Source organism: Pseudophryne corroboree, chromosome 2 (genome assembly GCF_028390025.1).
Source record: "Pseudophryne corroboree isolate aPseCor3 chromosome 2, aPseCor3.hap2, whole genome shotgun sequence".
Classification (NCBI taxonomy): Eukaryota; Metazoa; Chordata; class Amphibia; order Anura; family Myobatrachidae; genus Pseudophryne; species Pseudophryne corroboree.
In genome coordinates this window covers 299569845-299597780 of record NC_086445.1, presented here as the reverse complement: position 1 = coordinate 299597780, position 27936 = coordinate 299569845, and the positions used below count along the sequence as shown (strand labels likewise).

Below are 27936 nucleotides of genomic sequence, written 5' to 3'. Positions count from 1 at the left end.
CAGCGAGTCAGATTTCCTGACTCCAGCCGTCCTGGAAACATATATTTTCAGGGCCCTGACAACGTCTAGCAACTTGGAGTCCTCCAAGTCCCTAGTAGCCGCAGGCACCACAAATAGGTTGGTTCAGGTGAAACGCTGAAACCACCTTAGGGAGAAACTGAGGACGAGTCCTCAATTCCGCCCTGTCCGAATGGAAAATCAGATAAGGGCTTTTTCAGGATAAAGCCGCCAATTCTGACACGCGCCTGGCCCAGGCCAGGGCCAACAGCATGACCACTTTCCATGTGAGATATTTTAACTCCACAGATTTAAGTGGTTCAAACCAATGTGACTTTTGGAACCCAAAACTACATTGAGATCCCAAAGTGCCACTGGAGGCACAAAAGGAGGCTGTATATGCAGTACCCCTTTTACAAACGTCTGAACTTCAGGGACTGAAGCTAGTTCTTTTTGGAAGAAAATTGACAGGGCCGAAATTTGAACCTTAATGGACCCCAATTTCAGGCCCATAGACACTCCTGTTTGCAGGAAATGTAGGAATCGACCCAGTTGAATTTCCTCCGTCGGGCCTTACTGGCCTCGCACCACGCAACATATTTTCGCCAATTGCGGTGATAATGTTTTTGCGGTTACATCCTTCCTGGCTTTGATCAGGATAGGGATGACTTCATCCGGAATGCCTTTTTTCCTTCAGGATCCGGCGTTCAACCGCCATGCCGTCAAACGCAGCCGCGGTAAGTCTTGGAACAGACAGGGTCCTTGCTGGAGCAGGTCCCTTCTTAGAGGTAGAGGCCACGGATCCTCCGTGAGCATCTCTTGAAGTTCCGGTTACCAAGTCCTTCTTGGCCAATCCGGAGCCACGAATATAGTGCTTACTCCTCTCCATCTTATCAATCTCAGTACCTTGGGTATGAGAGGCAGAGAAGGGAACACATACCCTGACTGGTACACCCACGGTGTTACCAGAGCGTCTACAGCTATTGCCTGAGGGTCCCTGGACCTGGCGCAATACCTGTCGAGTTTTTCCCAACGGTTTATAATCATGTGGAAGACTTCTGGATGAAGTCCCCACTCTCCCGGGTGGAGGTCGTGCTGAGGAAGTCTGCTTCCCAGTTGTCCACTCCCGGAATGAATACTGCCGACAGTGCTATCACATGATTTTCCGCCCAGCGAAGAATCCTTGCAGCTTCTGCCATTGCCCTCCTGCTTCTTGTGCCACCCTGTCTGTTTACGTGGGTGACTGCCGTGATGTTGTCCGACTGGATCAACACCGGCTGACCTTGAAGCAGAGGTCTTGCTAAGCTTAGAGCATTGTAAATGTCCCTTAGCTTCAGGATATTTATGTGAAGTGATGTCTCCAGGCTTGACCATAAGCCCTGGATATTCCTTCCCTGTGTGACTGCTCCCCAGACTCGCAGGCTGGCATCCGTGGTCACCAGGACCCAGTCCTGAATGCCGAATCTGCGGCCCTCTAGAAGATGAGCACTCTGCAACCACCACAGGAGGGACACCCTTGTCCTTGGTGACAGGGTTATCCGCTGATGCATCTGAAGATGCGACCCGGACCATTTGTCCAGCAGGTCCCACTGGAAAGTTCTTGCGTGGAATCTGCCGAATGGGATTGCTTCGTAGGAAGCCACCATTTTACCCAGAACCCTTGTGCATTGATGCACTGAGACTTGGCTCGGTTTTAGGAGGTTCCTGACTAGCTCGGATAACTCCCTGGCTTTCTCCTCCGGGAGAAACACCTTTTTCTGGACTGTGTCCAGGATCATCCCTAGGAACAGAAGACAAGTCGTCGGAACCAGCTGCGATTTTGGAATATTGAGAATCCAATCGTGCTGCCGCAACACTACCTGAGATAGTGCTACACCGACCTCCAACTGTTCCCTGGATCTTACCCTTATCAGGGAATCGTCCAAGTAAGGGATAACTAAAATTCCCTTCCTTCGAAGGAATATCATCATTTCGGCCATTACCTTGGTAAAGACCCGGGGTGCCGTGGACCATCCATACGGCAGCGTCTGAACTGATAGTGACAGTTCTGTACCATAAACCTGAGGTACCCTTGGTGAGAAGGGTAAATTTTGACATGAAGGTAAGCATCCTTGATGTCCCGAGACATCATGTAGTCCCCTTCTTCCAGGTTCGCAATCACTGCTCTGAGTGACTCAATCTTGAATTTGAACCTCTGTATGTAAGTGTTCAAAGATTTTAGATTTAGAATCGGTCTCACCGAGCCGTCCGGCTTCGGTACCACAACAGTGTGGAATAATACCCCGTTCCCTGTTGCAGGAGGGGTATCTTGATTATCACCTGCTGGGAATACAGCTTGTGAATGGCTTCCAAAACTGTCTCTCTGTCAGAAGGAGACATCGGTAAAGCCGACTTTAGGAAACGGCGAGGGGGAGACGTCTCGAATTCTAATTTGTACCCCTGAGATATCACCTGAAGGATCCAGGGGTCTACTTGCGAGTGAGCCCACTGCGCGCTGAAATTCATTGAGACGGGCCCCCCACCATGCCTGATTCTGCTTGTAAAGCCCCAGCGTATACTGAGGGCTTGGCAGAGGCGGGAGAGGGTTTCTGTTCCTGGGAACTGGCTGATTTCTGCAGCCTTTTTCCTCTCCCTCTGTCACGGGGCAGAAATGAGGAACCTTTTGCCCGCTTGTCCACGAAAAGACTGCGCCTGATAATACGGCGTCTTCTCATGTTGAGAGGCGACCTGGGGTACAAACGTGGATTTCCCAGCTGTTGCCGTGGCCACCAGGTCTGAAAGACCGACCCCAAATAACTCCTCCCCTTAATAAGGCAATACTTCCAAATGCCGTTTGGAATACGCATCACCTGACCACTGACGTGTCCATAACCCTCTACTGGTAGAAATAGACAACGCACTTAGACTTGATGCCAGTCGGCAAATATTCCGCTGTGCATCACGCATATATAGAAATGTATCTTTTAAATGCTCTATAGGCAAAAATATACTGTCCCTATCTAGGGTATCAATATTTTCAGTCAGGGAATCCGACCACGCCAACCCAGCACTGCACATCCAGGCTGAGGCGATTGCTGGTCACAGTATAACACCAGTATGTGTGTAAATACATTTTAGGATACCCTCCTGCTTTCTATCAGCAGGATCCTTAAGGGCGGCCATCTCAGGAGAGGGTAGAGCCCTTACAAGCGTGTGAGCGCTTTATCCACCTTAGGGGGTGTTTCCCAACGCACCCTAACCTCTGGCGGGAAAGGATATAATGCCAATAACATTTTAGAAATTATCAGTTGTTATCGGGGGAAACCCACGCATCATCACACACCTCATTTAATTTCTCAGATTCAGGAAAACTACAGGTAGTTTTTCCTCACCGAACATAATACCCCTTTTTGGTAGTACTCGTATTATCAGAAATGTGTAAAACATTTTTCATTGCCTCAATCATGTAACGTGTGGCCCTACTGGAAGTCACATTTGTCTCTTCACCGTCGACACTGGAGTCAGTATCCGTGTCGGCGTCTATATCTGCCATCTGAGGTAACGGGCGCTTTAGAGCCCCTGACGGCCTATGAGACGTCTGGACAGGCACAAGCTGAGTAGCCGGCTGTCTCATGTCAACCACTGTCTTTTATACAGAGCTGACACTGTCACGTAATTTCTTCCAACAGTTCATCCACTCAGGTGTCGACCCCCTAGGGGGTGACATCACTATTACAGGCAATCTGCTCCGTCTCCACATCATTTTTCTCCTCATACATGTCGACACAAAAGTACCGACATACAGCACACACACAGGGAATGCTCTGATAGAGGACAGGACCCCACTAGCCCTTTGGGGAGACAGAGGGAGAGTTTGCCAGCACACACCAGAGCGCTATATATATATACAGGGATAACCTTATATAAGTGTTTTTCCCCTTATAGCTGCTGTATAGTTAATACTGCGCCTAATTAGTGCCCCCCTCTCTTTTTTAACCCTTTCTGTAGTGTAGTGACTGCAGGGGAGAGCCAGGGAGCTTCCCTCCAACGGAGCTGTGAGGGAAAATGGCGCCAGTGTGCTGAGGAGATAAGGCCGCCGATAAGGGGGCGGAGCCTATCTCCCGTTTTTCTATGTATTCTGGCAGGGGTTAAATGCATCCATATAGCCCAGGAGTTATATGTGATGCATTTTTTTTGCCATCCAAGGTGTTTTTATTGCGTCTCAGGGCGCCCCCCCCCCCCCCCCCCAGCGCCCTGCACCCTCAGTGACCGGAGTGTGAAGTGTGCTGAGAGCAATGGCGCACAGCTGCAGTGCTGTGCGCTACCTTGTTGAAGACAGGACGTCTTCTGCCGCCGATTTTCCGGACCTCTTCTGCCTTCTGGCTCTGTAAGGGGGCCGGCGGCGCGGCTCTGGGACCCATCCAAGCTGGGCCTGTGATCGTCCCTCTGGAGCTAATGTCCAGTAGCCTAAGAAGCCCAATCCACTCTGCACGCAGGTGAGTTCGCTTCTTCTCCCCTTAGTCCCTCGATGCAGTGAGCCTGTTGCCAGCAGGTCTCACAGAAAATAAAAAACCTAAACTAAAACTTTCACTAAGAAGCTCAGGAGAGCCCCTAGTGTGCACCCTTCTCGTTCGGGCACAGAGATCTAACTGAGGCTTGGAGGAGGGTCGTAGGGGGAGGAGCCAGTGCACACCAGATAGTCCTAAAGCTTTCTTTAGATGTGCCCAGTCTCTTGCGGAGCCGCTATTCCCCATGGTCCTTACGGAGTCCCCAGCATCCACTTAGGACGTTAGAGAAATATCAATGGAAATCAAATTTATTAACCCATGGAGGTCTGGATTTGGAGTCACACTCAAAATTAAAGTGGAAAAACACACTACAGGCTGATCCAACTTTGATGTAATGTCCTTAAAACAAGTCAAAATGAGGCTCAGTAGTGTGTGTGGCCTCCACGTGCCTGTATGACCTCCATACAATACCTGGCCATGCTCCTGATGAGGTGGCGGATGGTCTAGAATTGTCTTGCATTAGGAGGAACCCAGGGCCAACCGCACCAGCATATGGTCTCACCAGGGGTCTGAGGATCTCATCTTGATACCTAATGGCAGTCAGGCTACCTCTGGCGAGCACATGGAGGGCTGTATGCCCCCCCCCAAAAAAAGCCACCCCACACCATTACTGACCCACTGCCAAACCGGTCATGCTGGAGGATGTTCCAGGCAGCAGAACGTTCTCCTTGGCGTCTCCAGACTCTGTCACATGTGCTCAGTGAGAACCTGCTTTCATCTGTGAAGAGCACAGGGCGCCAGTGGCGAATTTGCCAATCTTGGTGTTCTCTGGCAAATGCCAAACGTCCTGCACGGTGTTGGGCTGTAAGCACAACCCCCACCTGTGGACATCGGGCCCTCATACCACCCTCATGGAGTCTGTTTCTGATCGTTTGAGTAGACACATGCACATTTGTGGCTTGCTGGAGGTCATTTTGCAGGGCTCTGGCAGTGCTCCTCCTGTTCCTCCTTGCACAAAGGCGGAGGTAGCGGTCCTGCTGCTGGGTTGTTGCCCTCCTACGGCTTCCTCCACATCTCCTGATGTACTGGCCTGTCTCCTGGTAGCGCCTCCATGCTCTGGACACTACGCTGACAGACACAGCAAACCTTCTTGCCACAGCTCGCATTGATGTGCCATCCTGGATGAGCTGCACTACCTGAGCCACTTGTGTGGGTTGTAGACTCCGTCTCATGCTACCACTAGAGTGAAAGCACCGCCTGCTTTCAAAAGTGACCAAAACATCAGCCAGAAAGCATAGGAGCTGAGAAGTGGTCTGTGGTCACCACCTGCAGAACAACTCCTTTATTGGGGGTGTCTTGCTAATTGCCTATAATTTCCACATGTTGTCTATTCCATTTGCACAACAGCATGTGAAATTGATTGTCAATCAGTGTTGCTTCCTAAGTGGACAGTTTGATTTCACAGAAGTGTGATTGACTTGGAGTTACATTGTGTTGTTCAAGTGTTCCCTTTATTTTTTTGAGTAGTGTATATATATATATATATATATATATATATATACATACATACATACATACATACACTCATACATACACACACCTTTTCAGAATTTCTGTAAGACAACACTGTTGAAACTATAAACACATGAATATTTTAGTCTAAATCAATTTCATACAGGATGAATACATAAATGCAAATTTATGGTCATCCTTACCAATTGTGAGGATACATTGGAAAATACAAATATAACTTTCCTAATATCCACTTCTTCTAAGGAGACAATACAGTACTTCAATGCCAACTGTGCCCTTACTAGTACAAAAAAATATCAACATATTTAAGAAAAATAAACAAAAACATTTGTCTATTTTCAAGATGTACAACATATCATTAGCTACTAAATATGTTTTAACAGGCTGGTACCTAGTCCACACACATCATTATTTGAGGCAAAGACAGTGGTGTGACAGCTTCAGAATGTCACAATTACTGTGTTGATGTGAATTTGGCGACACTTTCAGTAAATTCCTCACAATGAAAATTAAATTGTATATCTAAAACCACATACATACCATTTAACAGTTTTTACATGAAAAACAGACAATTTAGGGATTAAAGGCACACATCGAAATGCTACAAGGAAATCTGAAACAACAATTCTATATATATATATATATATATATATATATCTCTATCTATCTATCTATCTATCTGTATGATTATTATTTTTTTTAAAGGAATTGGTTAGCTGGTCAGAGCGTCATTTTCATGTGGGTGAGAATCTCAATTTTACTTGAAAAAATTAAGCTTACAGTTCCACCTCAAACATGCCGTACAACATGGCATTCAACAACAACGCATGACCAACATCAGCCACAGACTGACTGAACTTTAACTCAACATGAGAGTAACCATAACCAAACTGCAGATACAGCCCGCATTGGGACGGGCGCCTAGTATCCTCTACGGACTAAGAGAAAATAAGATTTTACTTACCGGCAAATCTATTTCTCGTAGTCCGTAGTGGATGCTGGGGACTCCGTAAGGACCATGGGGATTGACGGGCTCCGCAGGAGACATGGGCACTTTAAGAAAGAATTTAGGTTCTGGTGTGCACTGGCTCCTCCCTCTATGCCCCTCCTCCAGACCTCAGTTAGAGAAACTGTGCCCAGAAGAGCTGACAGTACAAGGAAAGGATTTTGGTAATCCAGGGCAAGATTCATACCAGCCACACCAATCACACCGTATAACAAGTGATAACAACCAGTTAAGAGTATGACAAATAACAGAGCATCCGGTCAAACCCTGATGCAACCATAACTTAACCCTTATTGAAGCAATAACTATATACAAGGATTGCAGAAGAAGTCCGCACTTGGGACGGGCGCCCAGCATCCACTACGGACTACGAGAAATAGATTTATCGGTAAGTAAAATCTTATTTTCTCTAACGTCCTAGTGGATGCTGGGGACTCCGTAAGGACCATGGGGATTATACCAAAGCTCCCAAACGGGCGGGAGAGTGCGGATGACTCTGCAGCACCGATTGAGCAAACACAAGGTCTCCCTCAGCCAGGGTATCAAACTTGTAGAACTTTGCAAAAGTGTTTGAACCTGACCAAGTAGCCGCTCGGCAAAGCTGTAATGCCGAGACCCCTCGGGCAGCCGCTCAAGAAGAGCCCACCTTCCTAGTGGAATGGGCCTTAACTGATTTCGGCAGCGGCAATCCAGCCGCAGAATGAGCCTGCTGAATCGTGTTACAGATCCAGCAAGCAATAGTTTGCTTTGAAGCAGGAGCACCAAGCTTGTTGGAAGCATACAGGATAAACAAAGACTCTGTTTTCCTGACCCTAGCCGTTCTGGCTACATAAACCTTCAAAGCCCTTACCACATCAAGTAACTCGGAATCCTCCAAGTCAGTAGTAGCCACAGGCACCACAATAGGTTGGTTTATATGAAAGGATGAAACCACTTTCGGCAGAAATTGTGGACGGGTCCGCAATTCTGCTCTATCTGCATGGAAAACCAGATAGGGGCTTTTATGTGACAAAGCCGCCAACTCTGACACACGCCTAGCCGAAGCCAAGGCTAATAAATAGCATGACCACCTTCCACGTGAGACATTTCAACTCCACCGTTTTGAGTGGTTCATCCAGTGGGATTTCAGGAAACTCAACACCACGTTAAGATCCCAAGGTGCAACTGGAGGCACAAAAGGGGGCTGATTATGCAGCACTCCCTTTACAAACGTCTGAACTTCAGGTAGAGAAGCCAACTCCTTTTGAAAGAAAATGGATAGGGTCGAAATCTGGACCTTAATGGAACCCAATTTTAGGCCCAAATTCACTCCGGACTGTAGGAAGTGTAGGAAACGGCCCAGCTGGAACTCCTCCGTAGGAGCATTCCTGGCCTCACACCAAGCAACATATTTTCGCCATATACGGTGATAGTGTTGAGCTGTCACATCCTTCCTAGCCTTTATCAGCGTAAGAATGACCTCATCCGGAATGCCTTTCTCTGCTAGGATCCGGCGTTCAACCGCCATGCCGTCAAACGCAGCCGCAGTAAGTCTTGGACCAGACAGGGCCCCTGTTGCAACAAGTCCTGTCTTAGAGGAAGAGGCCACGGGTCCTCTGTGAGCATTTCTTGCAGATCTGGATACCAAGTCCTTCGTGGCCAATCTGGAACAATGAGTATTGTTCCCACTCCTCTTTTTCTTATTATCCTCAGCACCTTTGGTATGAGAGGAAGAGGAGGAAATACATAGACTGACCGGAACACCCACGGTGTCACCAGGGCGTCTACAGCTATCGCCTGAGGGTCTCTTGACCTGGCGCAATACCTCTGTAGCTTTTTGTTGAGGCAGGATGCCATCATGTCCACCTGTGGCAGTTCCCACCGACTTGTAATCTGTGCTAAGACTTCCTGATGAAGTCCCCACTCTCCCGGGTGGAGGTCGTGTCTGCTGAGGAAGTCTGCTTCCCAGTTGTCCGCTCCCGGGATGAACACTGCCGACAGTGCGCTTACGTGATTCTCCGCCCAGCAAAGAATTCTGGTGGCTTCCGCCATCGCCACTCTGCTCCTTGTGCCGCCTTGGCGGTTTACATGAGCCACTGCGGTGATGTTGTCTGACTGAATCAGCACCGGTTGGTCGCGAAGCAGGGTCTCCGCTTGACGTAGGGCATTGTATATGGCCCTTAGTTCCAGGATGTTGATGTGAAGGCAAGTCTCTTGACTTGACCACAGACCTTGGAAATTTCTTCCCTGTGTGACTGCACCCCAACCTCGGAGGCTTGCGTCCGTGGTCACCAGGACCCAGTCCTGAATGCCGAATCTGCGGCCCTCGAGAAGGTGAGCGCTCTGCAGCCACCACAGGAGTGACACCCTGGCCCTGGGGGATGGGGTGATCAACCGATGCATCTGAAGATGTGATCCGGACCACTTGTCCAGTAAGTCCCATTGAAAAGTCCTCGCATGGAACCTGCCGAAGGGAATGGCCTCGTATGATGCCACCATCTCACAGGACACGAGTGCAATGATGCACTGACACATGTTTTGGTTTTAATAGGTTCCTGACCAGTGTCATGAGTTCCTGAGCTTTCTACATCGGGAGATAAACACTTTTCTGGTCTGTGTCTAGAATCATGCCCAGGAAAGGCAGACGAGTCGTAGGAACCAACTGCGACTTTGGTATATTTAGAATCCAGCCGTGTTGCCGTAACACTTCCAGAGAAAGTGCTACGCTGATCAGCAACTGCTCTCTTGATCACGCTTTTATGAGGAGATCGTCCAAGTATGGGATAATTGTGACTCCTTGCTTCCGCAGGAGTACCATCATTTCCGCCATTACCTTGGTAAATATTCTCGGTGCCGTGGAGAGACCAAACGGCAACGTCTGAAATTGGTAATGACAATCCTGTACCACAAATCTGAGCTACGCCTGATGAGGTGGATAAATGGGGACATGAAGGTATGCATCCTTTATGTCCAGACACACCATAAAATCCCCCCTTCCAGGCTTGCGATGACCGCTCTCAGCGATTCCATCTTGAACTTGAACCTTTTCAGGTATATGTTCAGGGATTTTAAATTCAATATGGGTCTGACCGAACCGTCTGGTTTCGGGACTACAAACATGGTCGAATAATAACCCCTTCCTTGTTGAAGGAGGGGAACCTTGACCACCACCTGTTGAAGATACAATTTGTGAATTGCAGTTAATACTATTTCCCTCTCGTGGGGGGAAGCTGGCAGGGCCGATTTGAGGTATCGGTGAGGGGGCATCTCCTCAAATTCCAGCTTGTATCCCTGAGACACAACATCTATTGCCCAGGGATCCAACTGGGAGTGAACCCATTTGTGGCTGAAATTTCGAAGACGTGCCCCCACCGGGCCTAGCTTCGCCTGTGGAGCCCCAGCGTCATGCGGTGGATTTTGTAGAGGCCAGAGAGGACTTCTGTTCATGGGAACTAGCTGTGTTGGTGCAGCTTCTTTCCTCTGCCCCTGCCTCTGGCAAGAAAGGACGTACCTCGGACTTTCTTGTTTTTCTGTGATCGAAAGGACTGCATTAGATGATACGGTGCTCTCTTAGGCTGTGAGGAAACATATGGCAAAAAATTTGACTTTCCAGCAGTAGCTGTGGAGACCAGGTCCGAGAGACCCTCCCCAAACAATTCCTCACCCTTGTAAGGTAAAACCTCCATATGCCTTTTTGAGTCGGCATCACCTGTCCATTGCTGAGTGCACAGGACCCTTCTGGCAAGAAATTGACATAGCATTTATTCTAGAACCCAGTAGACTAATGTCTCTTTGAGCATCTCTCATATAAAGGATAGCGTCTTTAATATGCCCCAGGGTCAATAAAACAGTATCCCTATCTAGGGTATCCAACTCCTCTGATAAGGTATCAGTCCATGCCGCTACTGCACTACAGACCCAGGCCTACGCGATTGCCCGTCTGAGCAAGGTACCTGAATGTGTATAAATGGACTTCAGGGTACCCTCCTGTTTGCGATCAGCAGCATCCTTGAGGGTAGCCGTATCCTGAGACGGCAGGGCTACCTTTTTGGATAAGCGTGTTAAAGCTTTGTCCACCCTAGGGGAGGATTCCCATCGTAACCTGTCCGTTGGCGGGAAATGATACGCCATAAGAATCCGTTTGGAAATCTGCATTTTTTTATCTGGAGACTCCCAAGCTTTTTCACATAACTCATTCAGTTTGTGTGAGGGGGGAAAGTTACCTCAGGTTTCTTTCCCTTATACATATAAACCCTTGTGTCAGGGACAGGGGTTTTCTCTGTGATGTGCAAAACATCCTTAATTGCTATAATCATATATCGGAGTGATTTAGCCAATTTGGCTGTAACTCTGCATCATCGTCATCGACACTGGAGTCAGAATCCATGTCAGTATCTGTGTCAACAATTTGGGATAGTGGGCGCTTCTGAGACCCTGACGGCTTCTGCGACATAGGATCAGGCACGGGTTGGGACCCTGACTGTCCTGAGGCTTCAGCTTTATCTAACCTCTTACGCAAGGAATTAACATTATCATTTAAAACCTTCCACATATCCATCCAATCAGGTGTCGGCGCCGTCGGCGGAGACACCACATTCACTTGCTCCCACATAGCCTTCCTCATCAGACATGTTGACACAAGCGTACCGACACACCACACACACAGGGAATGCACTTTTTGAAGACAGTTCCCCCACAAGGGCCTTTGGAGAGACAGAGAGAGAGTATGCCAGCACACACCCCAGCGCTATAACACAGGAATAACACAGTAACTTGTAATGTTAACCCAGTAGCTGCTGTTTATATTGTGTTTTTGCGCCTAATTTATGTGCCCCCCTCTCTTTTTCGTGAATCTGCAGGGGAGAGCCTGGGGAGCTTCCTCTCAGCGGAGCTGTGGAGAAAAAATGTCGCTGGTGAGTGCTGAGGAAGAAGCCCAGCCCCCTCGACGGTGGGCTTCTATCCCGCTTAAATATGCATTTTCTTGGCGGGGGCTCATACATATATACAGTGCCCAACTGTATATATTTTTACTTTTGCTAAAAAGAGGATCCAAATGCTGCCCAGGGCGCCCCCTCCCCCCCTGCGCCCTGCACCCTTATAGTGACCGGAGTATGTGAGGTGTGTGGGAGCAATGGCGCACAGCTGCAGTGCTGTGCGTTACCTCAGTGAAGAACGGAGTCTTCTGCCGCCGATTTGAAGTCTTCTTGCTTCTCATACTCACCCGGCTTCTGTCTTCCGGCTCTGCGAGGGGGACGGCGGCGCGGCTCTGGGATCGGACGGCGAGGGTGAGATCCTGTGTACGATCCCTCTGGAGCTAATGGTGTCCAGTAGCCTAAGAAGCAGGACCTAGCTTCAGAGAGTAGGGCTGCTTCATTCCCCTCTGTCCCACGATGCAGGGAGTCTGTTGCCAGCAGAGCTCCCTGAAAATAAAAAACCTAACAAAATACTTTCTCTCAGCGAACTCAGGAGAGCTCACTGAAAAGCACCCAGCTCGTCTGGGCACAGTATCAAACTGAGGTCTGGAGGAGGGGCATAGAGGGAGGAGCCAGTGCACACCAGAACCTAAATTCTTTCTTAAAGTGCCCATGTCTCCTGCGGAGCCCGTCTATCCCCATGGTCCTTACGGAGTCCCCAGCATCCACTAGGACGTTAGAGAAAAGGATTTTACCGGTAGGTATTAAAATCCTATTTTCTCGTCCTAGAGGATGCTGGGGATGCTTCAAGAACCATGGGGTTTATACCAAGGCTCTAGAACGGGCGGGAGAGTGCGGATGACTCTGCAGCACCGATTGACCAAACAAGAGGTCCTCCTCAGCCAGGGTATCAAACTTGTAAAACTTCGCAAAGTGTTTGAACCCGACCAAGTAGCAAGCTTGGTAAAGCTGTAATGCCGAGACCCCTCGGGCAGCTGCCCAGGATGAGCCCACCTTTCTGGTAGAATGGGCTTTCACCGATTTCGGTAACGGCAATCCTGCCGTAGAATGAGCCTGCTGAATCGTATTACAGATCCAGCGCGCAATAGTCTGCTTAGAAGCAGGAGCCCCAATCTTGTTGGAAGCCCACAGGACAAACAGAGCCTCTGTTTTCCTAATCTGTGCCGTTCTGGCGACACAGATTTTCAAAGCTCTGACCACATCGAGAAACCTCGATTCCGCTAAGGGCTTCAGTAGCTACTGGCACCACAATAGGCTGGTTTATGTGAAATGATGAAACCACTTTTGGCAGAATTGCTGACGAGTTCTCAACTCCGCTCTATCAGCATGGAAGATTAAATAGGGGCTTTTGTGATACAAAGCCGCCAACTCAGATACCCGCCTTGCGGATGCCAAGGCCAACAACATGACCACTTTCCAAGTAAGGAATTTTAACTCAACCTTACGTAAAGGTTCAAACCAATGAGACTGCAGGAACTGCAATACCACATTAAGATTCCACGGTGCCACAGGAGGCACAAATGGAGGTTGGATGTGCAGCACACCTTTCACGAAGGTCTGAACTTCTGGAAGGGAGGCCAATTCTTTCTGAAATAAGATTGATAAGGCCGAAATTTGTACTTTAATAGAGCCTAACTTTAGGCCCGCATCCACACCTGCTTGCAAAAAATGGAGCAAACGCCCCAGCTGAAATTCTTCCATAGGAGCCTTCTTGGATTCACACCAAGACACACATTTTCTCCAAATACGGTGGTAATGCTTTGCCGTTACTTCTTTCCTAGCCTGAAGAAGTGTGGGAATGACTTCACTGGGAATACCCTTTCGGGCTAGGATTTGGCGTTCAACCGCCATGCCGTCAAACGCAGCCGCGGTAAGTCTTGATACACGCACGGTCCTTGTTGTAACAGGTCCTCCCGTAGAGGAAGAGGTCAGGGATCTTCTATGAACAACTCCTGAAGATCTGGATACCAGGCTCTCTTTGGCCAGTCTGGAACAATGAGTATCGCCTGAACCCTTGCTCTTCTTATAATCTTTATCACCTTTGGAATGAGTGGAAGTGGAGGGAACACATATACCGATGGAAACACCCACGGTGTCACTAGGGCGTCCGCCGCTATTGCCTGAGAGTCCCTCGACCTGGAACAATATCTCTGAAGTTTCTTGTTGAGGCGGGACGTCATCATGTCTATTTGAGGAATTCCCCAACGACTTGTCACTTCTGCAAAGACCGCTTGATGAAGATCCCACTCTCCTGGATGGAGATCGTGTCTGCTGAGGAAGTCTGCTTCCCAGTTGTCCACTCCTGGAATGAAGACTGCTGACAGAGCGCTTGCATGTCTCTCCACCCAGCGAAGAACTCTCGTGGCCTCGGCCATCGCCGCCCTGCTCCTTGTTCCACCCTGGCGGTTTATGTACGCCACTGCTGTTATGTTGTCTGACTGAATCAAGACGGGCAGACCGCGAATAAACTGTTCCGCTTGTAGAATGCCATTGTAAATGGCCCTTAATTCCAGAATGTTTATATGTAGACAAACTTCCTGGCTTGACCATTTTCCCTGAAAATTTCTCCCCTGTGTGACTGCTCCCCAGCCCCGAAGACTTGCATCTGTGGTCACCAGGATCCAATCCTGAATCCCGAACCTGTGTCCCTCCAGAAGGTGAGAACTGTGCAGCCACCACAGGAGGGAGATACCGGTCCTGGAAGATAGGATTATTTTCCGGTTCATGTCCAGGTGAGACCCGGACCACTTGTCTAACAGGTCCCACTGAAACACCCTGGCATGGAACCTGCCATACTGAATGGCCTCGTAGGCCGCCACCATCTTCCCCAGCAACCAATTGCATTGAAGAATCGACACTATTGGCGGTTTCAGAATCTGTTTTACCATGTTCTGTATTTCCAGAGCCTTTTCCACTGGAAGAAAAACTCTCTGTAATTCTGTATCCAGAATCATACCCAGGAACGGCAGCCGTGTCGTCGGAACCAGCTGTGACTTTGGCAAGTTTAGGAGCCAACCATGTTGTTGCAGAATCGTCAGTGAGAGTGCAACGTTTTTCAGCAATTGCTCCTTGGATCTCGCCTTTATGAGGAGATTGTCCAAGTATGGGATAATTGTGATCCCCTGCCTGCGCAGGAGAACCATAATTTTCGCCATAACCTTGGTGAAAATCCTTGGAGCCGTGGACAGACCAAACGGCAACGTCTGAAATTGGTAATGACAATCCTGAACAGCAAACCTCAGGTAAGCTTGATGTGGAGGATATATGGGGATGTGTAAGTAGGCATCCTTTATGTCGACCGACACCATAAAATCCCCCTCCTCCAGACTGGAGATCACTGCTCGGAGAGATTCCATCCTGAATTTGAATTTTTTTAGAAAGAAATTGAGGGACTTTAGGTTTAGAATCGGTCTGACTGAGCCATCCGGCTTCGGGACCACGAACAGAATCGAATAAAAGCCCTCCCCCCGTTGTGATGGGGGTACCGTGACCATGACTTGCTTTTGACACAGCTTTAGTATTGCAGCGTAAACTACCTCCCTTTCTGGAAGAGAAGCTGGCAAGGCCGAATTGAAAAATCGGTGAGGGGGCACATCTTGAAACTCTAATTTGTACCCTTGGGTTACTATTTCTAATATCCAAGGATCCAGGGCCGAGTGAACACAGACCTGACTGAAGAGTTTGAGACGAGCCCCCACCAGTGCGGACTCCCGCAGAGGAGCCCCAGCGTCATGCGGTGGATTTGGTAGAAGCTGGAGAGGACTTCCGTTCTTGGGAACTTGGCACAGCCTGTGACCTTTTTTCCTTTCCTCTTCCCCTCGCAGCAAGGAAGGAGGACCCTCGACCTTTTTTGTATTTATTGGGCCGAAAGGACTGCATCTGATAGTGGGGCGTTTTCTTTTGTTGTGCATGAACATAAGGTAAAAATTATGACTTACCCACGGTAGCCGTAGATACCAGGTCAGTAAGGCAGTCACAAAACAAGACACTACCATTAAACGGTAGAGACTCCATAGTCTTCTTAGAGTCAGCATCAGCATTCCATTGATGAATCCACAATGCCCTCCTAGCCGAGACTGCCATGGCATTGGCCCTTGATCCCAAAAGGCCAATATCCCATGCAGCTTCTTTTAAATATGCTGCAGCATCCCTGATATGACCCAGAGTCAAAAGCACACTATCCCTGTCCAGGGTATCTATCTCAGATGACAAGTTATCTGCCCACTTTTCAATAGCGCTACTCACCCATGCCGAAGCAACGGCAGGCAGGCCTGAGTAGCAAACCAGTAGTGACATAAATGGATTTTAGTGTATTTTACCGCTTACGATCCGCAGGATCCTTTAGGGCTGCCGTGTCAGGAGACGGAAGCGCTACCTTTTTGGACAGACGCGATAGAGCTTTGTCCACCGTGGGGGTTGACTCCCACTTTTCCCTGTCCCCAGAGGGGAACGGATATGCCACTGGGATTCTTTTGGGAACCTGTACCTTCTTGTCAGGATTTTCCCAAGCCTTTTCAAAAAGAGTGTTCAGTTCATGAGAGGGAGGAAACGTTACCTCAGGTTTCTTTCCTTTAAACATACAGACCCTTGTATCAGGAACAGCAGGGTCTACCGTGATATGCAATACATCTTTTATCGCCACAATCATGTACTGAATGCTCTTGGCCAGTTTAGGATTTAATCTGGCATCACTATAGCCGACACTGGAATCAGAGTCCGTGTCAGTATCCGTATCTGCTATCTGGGTAAATGCACGTTTCTGTGACCCCGAAGGGGTCTGAGTTTGCGACAATGCATCCTCCATGGATTTCCTCCAAGTCTGGTTCTTAGACTCAGATTTATCTAATCTCTTAGTCAACCGAGCCACATTTGCATTCAAAACAGTCAACATATTAACCCAATCAGCCGTCGGCGGTGCCGACACGGTCACTCTCACAGCCTTTTCTGTCCCCACTCCAGCTTCCTCCTGGGAAGAGCACTCAGTCTCAGACATGTCGACACACGCGTACCGACACCCACAACCACACTGGGGCTATAGGAGACAGACCCACAGCAAAGCCTGTTAGAGAAACACAGAGGGAGTTCTGCCAGCTAACAACCCAGCGCCTATCCCGGTTCTGCAGCGAGTAATATACTGCCCAGACCTGTTACCGCTTTTAAATTCAATAAAATAGCACCAAATCTCTTGTGCCGTGCCCCCCCCCCCCCCCCGTTTTGCACCCTGTTACTTGTACAGTATTGTGGAAGGCCAGGCTCAGCGTCCCTGCAGCTGTGAAGAGAAAATGGCGCTGGTTAGAGCTGTGAGGACTAATCCACGCCCCCTTAATGGCGCGTTTCAGTCCCGCTTAATTCTACATATTTATACTGGCGGGGGTCTGCATTTAGTGCCCAGGCACTGTATACACTTGTGCCAGTCGCTATTTGAGGTTTTATGCTGCCCAGGGCGCCCCCCCCTGCTCCCTGCAGTTCCGTTTTGTATGTGGGAGCATGGCGCGCATCGCGGCCACTGCGCGGTTCCTCAAAAGCCATCTTATGCCGTCACTGAAGTCTTCTGATCTTCTTCTACTCACCCGGCTTCTGACTTCTGGCTCTGCAAGGGGGTTGACGGCACGGCTCCGGGAACGAGCATTTAGGCGTACCTAGCGATCAGACCCTCTGGAGCTAATGGTGTCCAGTAGCCTAAGAAGCAGAGCCTTGAAACTCAAAGAAGTAGGTCTGCTTCTCTCCCCTCAGTCCCACGATGCAAGGAGCCTGTTGCCAGCAGGTCTCCCTGAAAATAATAAACCTAACAAAAAGTATTTTTCTGAGAAACTCTGGAGAGCTCCTCAGTGTGCATCCAGTCTCACTGGGCACAGAATCTAACTGGAGTCTAGAGGAGGGGAATAGAGGGAGGAGCCAGTTCACACCCCTTTTAAAGTCTTAAAGTGCCCATGTCTCCTGCGGATCCCGTCTATACCCCATGGTTCTTGAAGCATACCCATATGAGAAAAACAAAAAACAAAGAACCAAGAAAACATGCTAGAGAACTAATTTTATTCAAGCAAAGAGTGAATAACTTTGATGCATACTTTGATAGTCTTACAATTTTATTATAAGTTAGGCTATTGCAGCCTGATTTGCTTTCATTGTTAGAGCGCTGTGTCACTCTCAAATGTATTGAGGGATGACCCCTGCATGTCTCCACAGGCTGCACACAGATAAATTAATTCAATTGCACTTTTCCCAAGGCTCCTGACAGGTCTTAAGCTCTACTCAAAGACACCTGGAGGAACTTTAGTTATCTACAGGTTCCAGAGGTGTTTGTGTTATATACCAGAATACATAGGATCACTAGATACACGATTTGATAAAAATAATTACTTATTTCTTATACAATGTAAAAAAAACACATACAACTATGGAACTATATAAAGTTGCTGAAATTACTTTTACATAGTAGAATGGAAAACGGAGAGTACATAGGTAAACCTGAGCAAACGAGTTCCAAGAATTGCAATTACTGTACTCGCCATAATCACTGCACAGAACACATAATAAAAATAAACACTGAAGTAAAAGCACTGAACAGAGAAAAGATAAGAGTAATCTGTTTCTAAGAAATTAAATTACCCATTGGAAAAGCAATGATTTTGCTCAGTGAAGTAAAAATAGTTCAGCAAAATGAAACTGTACAGAAATGTAACAAACTCAACAGACAAATTGTGATTATTAAACCAGATGTTTGCGAATACATTACAAATTTACATTTTCGAGCAATGCACAATCCAAATAAAACATATGTTTATAAACAAATATAAAAGTAGAGTACAGTTAACATTAATTGTGATTTTAACTCTGTGTGAGCTAGCCTGAGTTAAGTACCCTACAGGACTGTAGCAAATCTCCAGTATTAAGAGCAAATAATAAAAACTACTGCATAAACATCGTAGAAAGAAAAATCTGTAAATATATACTAGCGGCTGTACGGGAATCGGGCAAAGCTAATGTTACGTGGAGGTATACTATTACAAATATCTGAAATGTTCTTTGGTAGTAGAACATGCTATAATTAATATAATTTGTGCATGTTCATGTTCTGTACTTTGGATTTATTACTTACATTAACAAGCGATATATAAAGAAGCAAGATGGATATACTACAGGAGAAAGCTCCTCACTAGACTAAAAACGGGAAAAGGTGAATAGCCATATTCACCAAAGCACAGGTCGCAGTGTGACAGGATAACAGTGATTCAGGGTACCACACACACCAGTACATACAGATGTGTCCTCATACACTATTTATTAACAGTTTCTTATATAGCGCCGTATATTCCGTTGTGCTTTACAACTGGAGACAACAATGATAAAACAAAACTGGGTAATAACAAACAATCATAGAGGAAAGAAGGCCCTGCTCGCAAGCTTACAATCTATAGCTGCACTCGCGCCAAGGTCACGTGCAGTGCCGTGTGTCTTTTTCACAATGCTATTCGACAAAACTGCTTTAAAAGACTGCAGAGATTCATTTGATATGTTGTACCTGTACATCTGTGTACAAAGGAGTCTGAATCTGCATTCAAAGTGCAGCTTAAAACTAATTCCCGTGCGGGTAAAGTTGCAGCCGCTGTCTTTGGTACAGATTGACTCGTGTTTCACTGTGTATGTGGTGCAAGTTAGACAAAAATGTAAATAAAAAGCCGCTAAGCTACACTGAGCTGTGCGACTGACGCACACCAGGTATCTTACGCCGCATGGCATATTGAGACTAGGTGCATGTAGGGCCTGTTACATAAATATACAGAGCACATCATGCTTATAAATGACAGGGATCCTTTTTCTTTATAATGTCTCGGTATTGCAAGGGCCAATCACAGCTAACTGCACATTTATGATGTTATGCTTAAAAGATTGTTATAGGTCTACTGTCGGCCCATTTTGCTGTAAAGTATGTATTACACTGGTTTAGTAGAGGCCAAGAATACAAACACCTGGTTTGCCATAGTCTGTGTTATAAGCTGGAAATGTGGTTTAATGTAAACATTAATACCACCAATATTAGAGTAGCTGCCCTTATTCATATACAGTGTGTGCATTTTGTAAAATCACCACATATACTAGACTAATAGTTTTCAGTCTGCTTTGCATAGGGAACAACAAAAAATGAAGGCTAGATTGGGTTATGTGCAATTTTCTTAAGCTGGGTACACACTAAACGGTGTGTACCCGGCAATATCGGCTGTGACGGGACCCGGCGGGGTGCTGACATTGGCAAGTGCATACACACTTGTCGATGTCGGCAGCAACAGAGTGGCGGCCAGAGGGAGAGGAGCTATGCTGCATTCGGCAGCATGGCATCACCTGCAACATCCCCAGATTGAGCTGCATGTACAGCCGACAGGCGATGTCGCTAGTGAGCCACGGGAGCTTACATCATTGACGATATAGTGGGTACACACTGTACGATTTGAATAGTCGTTCAGAAATGTCAGAATCTGCCATATCGTTCACAAAGTCGTCCAGTGTGTACCCAGCTTAACATGGGCCATGCATTTCAAAGACTTAACTTTTAAATAGCAGTCATCAAACAGAAGTAATTGTTAATATGATTTTAAAGTTAAAACAAGTGAACATAACATACTATTTAATATGGTTCTGATTTGAGCTTATATTCAAGGCTTTAATTAAAATACATCAAGAATCTTTAATACACCACTGTTTGGATGCTGATTTTTCAAGGGATGGCCTATTCTAAGCAATCTTAAAAGGAAAATCACTGGAAGTGCAATAACCAATTTAGAAGAGCTACAGATAACATTTGCTGACACTGTAGTAAAAGTGAATCAGGTAGCTACAGCAAGAGATCAAATAACATGGTCTTGTACAGGAATGCGGTAAGAAAAAAGCAACTACCTGATGTTGGGATGCCTTGCTCAGCATCATATATTCAACCCTCTATCAAAGACATGATGTCACAGCTATCTCCACTCAACGATTACTTTACCTCCAAATGGACAGTAACAAATGCCAATAAAGATGACAGCTGCACTCAACGTATAGTGCTGTTATCAATATGCAAATCTATAAGAAATATGTCATCTTCTGAACATGTATGAAAGTATAAACCCGTTCGGTTCAGTATGCCTGAACAATATTTTAATGGTTCTGCCTCTCCATCATCAAAACACTATATATTTGTGCTAAAAGTGAGCACAAAGTGTAAACTCAACTACAAAGCCTAGGCAGAAATGTAACAATGATCAGGGAAAACTATTATGGTGTCCACACCATGGAGCTCACCAAGTGTAGCAAAGCCCAGGATTCTCTGCTGTATGTAAGCACATGGTTTGGCAAAGAAAAGAATACAGTATATGCACTTACAGTATAGGAGTGAATATTTAGCATGCACAGTATGATAATAAATATGTATGAATAAAAACACATTTGTAATACATATTTACTGCAAAAATATTGAAGAGAAGCATTAATAAAATGAGTTCAGCCTCGAGTCATAACACGTCCTGCAGTAAATGGTTTCCACTCATCCAACTCCCTTGGAATAAATAGGTAAACAGCGTTAAAGGAAGAATAATGGATGCACTCTTCCAAAAGTATACTCATTCTCTGCCTGGAAAAGTCAATTTAATAACAGAGTCAACAACAAGACTTTAAAGTGATTTGTTCTAGCCTCACCCTCTGCAGCTCCCATTTCTCTATGAGCTGTTCCACTTCACCTCCAAGCACGACAGTGTTGGTGTCATCCAGGAGCAGGAATCCATTTTTTACTTCAATAGTTCCTAATAGCTTTATTTTTGTGCCAGGCGGAGTGTTCAAGCTACGAGGGAAGAAAGAAAAATGGTGAATACAATTAAAGTGTTTAGATTTTGGTAGATGCTCACAAGAAACACAATTATGCCAAGTTTCTTTTAAATGCATACAAACCAAAATGGAATAGGACCGTTTAAGAAAGCAGAAACGGCTTGTGTCTACTGCATTTTGTATTTAAAGAGCATTTAAGATTTTCTTATTAGAAGTAATTACAAGGTAAATTGAGTAATAACAGTAGAACATATGATAAAACCCACAACGCATGCAAACTGCAATGCAGAGTACTGAATATCTGTTATGCTATAACAACATCTCAGCAAGAGAAAGTATAGATGTGTCCTCATACATCTTGCCACAATATGCCAATATGCGTGAGTGAGCTGACAGGTCCCATGAAACTCTGCTAGCGTCGGGCATCTTTTGGCTGAAAATGCATTTTATTGACATTGCTATGTAAATAAGACGCACAAGCAGACTTAGCTGATTACAATAATATGCAGCATGCCTATATTCTGTGTGCGACTGCAGCTGTATCTGCATACAAAATGCTACGTTACAGTGTTTCTGGGAAAATACTGTAGTGTAGCATTTCATATGCTGTAGGTTGAGATCTTCGCAAACTAGGTATAAAGAATATCGCATGTTGCTACAAAATGCTCTGGTAGTCCTTTTGGTTCAGGGTGCCAATCAATCCGCTCAAGTAGCCAAGTTGGGATCCAGCAAAAGTGCCACAGACCAACCATTCTTCCTCACCCATGTTTGACAGTTGATGTCATAGGGGAAGGACTGCTTAGTAAATAAACCCCACATCTACTACATGGCATACATAAACTCAGCATGATGAACCAAAGATTTCGAATTTTGATTCATCTTCCCATAAGACCATCTTACAGTCTTCGGTTACCCACTGGTGGTGCTATATATCACAGACAAGCATCTTTCTCATTGCCCCTTTTTAGAACCGTGATGTTTACATCATTATACAATTTTGCGATTCTAAACTTTTTTTTTTTTTTAACCTGTAGTAGTTTACCTTTGTAGCATTTTCAGGTTATTCATTGGTACTTGAATTGCTTATACTTAAATAAAAATGAGTAGAAAAGGTTTCATCTTCAAAACTTTTGATGAGTCATAGTGTCTTCTGCTGGTGTCTTTTCTGGTAGTAATTGGACATTAGTTGCTATCTTGGGTAGCATTTGCAGAGCCTTTTGCTATTAAAAGCTGCACGTACAACATTAGTTCTAGACCAATGCCAGATGAAGGCTGAGCTACAGCTAGTTTTAATGACTATTACAGTTGACAAATCTGAGCAGCAGCCCTTCCAGAGCATAACGGAGGCTTTTCATCACCACACTACATCATAGTGTCAGTGCCCAAACTCACCCACGTCTTGGGAGTAGAGATGTACACCACACAAGAAAGAGGGTTGCCCACGTTTAAGGTCATAAACATCTGACTAAAAACATCTACCATATATGATAAACTACTGTATGCTTCGTGAGTAGATGGGGAATCTGGATGTGGATTAAAGGATAGACAGTAAATAGGTCAACACCAGATGGCTGACAGGCAATAAGCTGACATGGTCAAAAAGTTGACCGGTTCAAATGGTCGACTCAAAAATGGTTTACGCTTTTTTTTGTTTGTTATTTCAACCTTAATCCTCCCACTGGTGCCTAACCCTAACCACCCCCCTAAATGTCTGACCCTAAACCTAAAAAGCAAGCCATGTAGCAACCATTTTTGGTCAAATTTTGGACCCTGTCGACCCGAGTCTACCTACCATCTGGAAACCAAGGAGTCTGTGGGTGCATTTGATATAGAAAATGTTGACGCTCTACCTTCCTATAATGTTTACCACTGTCTTAATAGCATTCTTACCAAAATCCTTATTTGTGTTATAATGCATTTTCTCTCTTTTCAAACCTGAGCCATGTATGTTATAAGACGAAACTACAGGGGAGAATAAGGACAGCCCCTATGTGCGTGCCACTGCTATAAGTATATTCTCAGAGGGCATAAACACAATACTCTTCCTGGATTAATAAGAACAGGTCAGGCAAAAACAATGTTTGAAAGGATAACTGTTTACAAATTCAATAATAGTTTGGACTATTTGGTCTCTTATAAGCATTGTAGCAATATGGTCCCACAGACAATATGATGAAATTCAGCTGTATTATCAGTCACTTGTAATGGACCAACTGGGAACTGTACCCATGAGAATGCTAGGTATGTTAATGGGCAGGTTCACTTACTGCTGATTAAAAATAATAAGCATACAAATCAATTTGGACAGATCCTAAATAACTGAAATCAGGGTTGTTGGGGTTTTTTTTAAACACTTTTTTTGTATTATGCTGTGACTACAGGCACAACAGCCTGACTTCTTTAAAAAAAAAAAAAAAGCCTATTGTAAGGGAATCCCTGGCATTATTCCACATTCTTGTTGCTTGTGGTCTTCATCTAAAGGGGGGTACACACTAAAGTGATGTATGCAGAGCGATCTGTCACAGCCCGCTCAGCACATATCTCTCCCCCCGCTCAGCACAGCGCGATGTGTGCTGAGCGAGGGGGGAAGGGGACCGCTCACTTCACACCGTGCTGAAGTGAGCGACCTGCTAGATTGAGCCTGCTAGACTGAGCCATGCAGGCGCATTCTAGCACCTGCGATAGTGATGCGCGGCTATCGCTGGGGGGCATACACACAAGAGATCTGTGCTTAAATTCTAAGAAATCTAGTCAGATTACTTAATTAAGCGGAACCAATGCAGTAAATGAATTTATTTATTAACAGGTTCTAATATAGCGCAGCATATTCCATTGCGCTTTACAATTTGAACAGTAATAGAACAAAACTGGCTAAAAACAGACAGACAGAGGTAGGAAGGCCCTGCTCGCAAGCTTACAATCTATAGAAATCACTCACACAACAAAAATATAGGGAGGTGAATCGGATAAGAGAGGCGCTAAATCTGCCTAGCATCAAGCTTCTCCCCCAACATTCCCATAGGACAGGGGGAAAAAACACAGTTAACACTCACAATCGTAAAGAGTAAACAACACCAACACATTAAACAGGCAATAGACAGAGAAACACATCAAGGTTTAACCTTCATGGGAACTGAAAGGGCATCTAAACTAGAGTTTTTATTCAAAATGTTTAATGCCAGTGACATCCAGTGCTGATGTTTAACTCCTCCTCTTTTGTGTTTGTGCGCATCTCTGAAAAGTACTTTAGCATGTTTTAATAATGTTTAGTCTAAAATTGGTTTTATTGAAAGATTTCAGATAAATCGTATCAAAGCCTAATAACTTTGGATTGTTAATGTTAAAAAGCACTAAAACATGGGGGGTAATTATGAGTTGATCGTAGCAGGAACTTTGTTAGCAGTTGGCCAAAACCATGTGCACTGCAGGGGAGGCAGATATAACATGTGCAGAGAGAGTTAGATTTGGGTGGGTTATTTTGTTTCTGTGCAGGGTAAATACTGGCTGCTTTATTTTTACACTACAATTTAGATTACAGATTGAACACACCACACCCAAATCTAACTCTCTCTGCACATGTTATATCTGCCCCCCCTGCAGTGCACATGGTTTTGCCCAACTGCTAACAAAGTTCCTGCTGCGATCAACTCAGAATTACCCCCATGGTACAGTAGGTCAAGGTTTCTAATACATAGCAATGTTTCACAGTATTATTATAACAAACAGGATTAAAACATTTTTCCATTAAAACGTTAATCCAAAAAAAAATAAAAAAAATTTGTTTTAACTATAATAGCGTGTTGTGTTTTTTTTTTAAACCTGGGTTTTTTTCCAACCCTGAATGAAATAAACACTGATATCGAGGTTACCTTATGTGGGGCATGCAGCAATTCAACAAAACAACAGGAGGAGAGTGTTCCAATTTTTATGCACAGCTATTTCCATCTTTTGTTAAAGTTAACAAATGTGAAAAGTTCTTTCAGATACAGGTTTGCAATACATTTATAAACAGAACTTTGAAAATGTGAATGTGCATTTAGCAATTTGTCAAGAACCGTTTTAAACTGAATGTTAAAACACACAATGAAGAAAGCGATCCTTGTTTATCTGGCTAGAATGCAAGGTTTCAGCTAGGGAGGCCAATCCCGGGATTTGGGCCAAAAAATGCCGGGATTTGAATTCCGGGATTGGAGCATCCAATCCCGGGATTCACGGGATTGAACTGCGCATGTGCGGGAGGGAGTGTGTGTAAGTAATACTACTTACACTTAGGCGGGCGGCAGCCATAGACGAACGCGGCGACACTTCAAATGTGGCGCCGGCCGCCAGCCAATCAGAGCTGGCGGACCGGCAGCCAATCAGGGTAGCTGCCGCGGCAGCCAATCAGGAGCGACTGCTGCGGCCGCTTCCCTGATTGGCTGCTGGTCCGCCTGCATTGGTTGGCTGGCGGCCGGCGCTTCATTTGAAATGCCGCGTTCAGTGTGTCCATGGCTGGCGCCCACCTAATAGTAAGTGTTATTACTTACACCAAGCCTCCCTCCCGCGCCGCTACCAACCCTCCCCGCTACCTACTGTACACCCTCCCGCCCAGCTACCTACACCCTCCTGCCCAGCTACCTACAACCTCCGCACCGCTAACTACACCCTCCCGCCCAGCTACCTACACCCTCCCGCCCAGCTACCTACACCCTCCTGCACTGCTACCAACACCCTCCCTCCCTTCCCCGCCGCTACCTACACCATCCCGCACCGCTACCTACCCTCCAGCGCTGCTCCCTACACCCTTCTTTACCGATTCCTACTGCAATCCCGGGAATCCCGGGATTGATCGTTTTTCAATCCCGAATCCCGGGATTGAAAAAACGGCCCGGGATTGGCCTCCCTAGTTTCAACTGACAGGGTTTAGGACTACTGTTAAGAAAACTCAAAACTGCAAATCAGTCTTACTGTAGATTACACACTCTTGAGTATCCAGTTACCAGTTCTAATTATACTTCAGCAGCTTAAAATTTCACCACAAGTTAAAGACAGTCAACCACCAATTGTCATGCTTGGAAATGCAAAGAAAATGAGCATCACATTTAATGGCGACTTTCAGGGGCAAACGCAGGATTTACTGGTAGGGGTTTCCATATTGTACACATATGCACATTGCACACACACACATAGCACAGCATTCTTACAAACTTTCTTGCTTTCCCCACACTTACACATACCTAGTACACCATACACACACACAAATAATAGCACACTATACAAATACATAGTACACCACACACACATATATACACATTGCACACACAGCACGCCACACACATAAATAGCACACTATACACATTGCACACACATATACATAGCACACTATACATAGTACACCACACACACATAACACACCATACACAAATACACATTGGACATGCTCATATACACAGCACACCACACCACACACATTGCACACCATACACATTGCACATGACACTCATAGACAATGCACACACACATACATAGCACAGCATACACACATATGCTCACCATGCACATGACTGCACACACACACATAGTACATCACATACACATTCTACACAAACAAAATATAGTAGGCATCATTTGTTAAAGATCAAACACCCCCCACCCTCGCCGCGAGACACACACCTGTCTCTCCAAGGAAGAGCGGCTACGGGATACATCAGCGACTCCCGGCTGCAGGTCTCATGCAATGCACCATGGGAACTGCCTTAGAGGGGCTGCGAGCTGACGCTGCAGCTCCCTCTACAGTCAGCAAAGCCCCTCTGTGTGGTGGAGAGCAGGCAGCTGCCACGTTACTGACACAGCGGCCTGCGCGCTCCGCACCATCTCTCCCCCCCCCCCAGAAAAGGGGGGGTTCCAGGAACTCGGACCCCCCCCCCCCGCGTGCTCGTATGGCTTTAAGAGTTTTCTCTTTCAGTTCTCACTATAAGCAGTCACATCTACTATATGTCAGACATAGCAGGTGAGAGATACAACGGCTTCACATGAGTATAGGGGGGACAACTGCTTGATTAGAATGAAAAAATAAGAACAGCTTATGGATTTCTGTACAATCTTGAAAAGAGACTTCAGAGGACTGGGAACTATATTGTTTTACAAGATGAATAAAAATGCTGATGAATATGGCTTGACAACATTATCTTCTGTACAGCGCTGTGTAATATGCAAGTGCTAT

At 46.0% G+C, this 27936-nt stretch overlaps 1 protein-coding gene across 1 annotated transcript in view; it reads right to left on the bottom strand.

Moving 5' to 3' along the window:
- The window catches only part of TDRD3 (tudor domain containing 3), a 642579-nt gene that overhangs the window by 207422 nt on the left and 407221 nt on the right, over positions 1-27936 (bottom strand). Inside the window, exon 5 of the mRNA XM_063952911.1 lies at positions 21609-21750. Coding sequence (XP_063808981.1) covers positions 21609-21750 — 142 coding nt within the window. The remainder of the gene's footprint in view (positions 1-21608; positions 21751-27936) is intronic.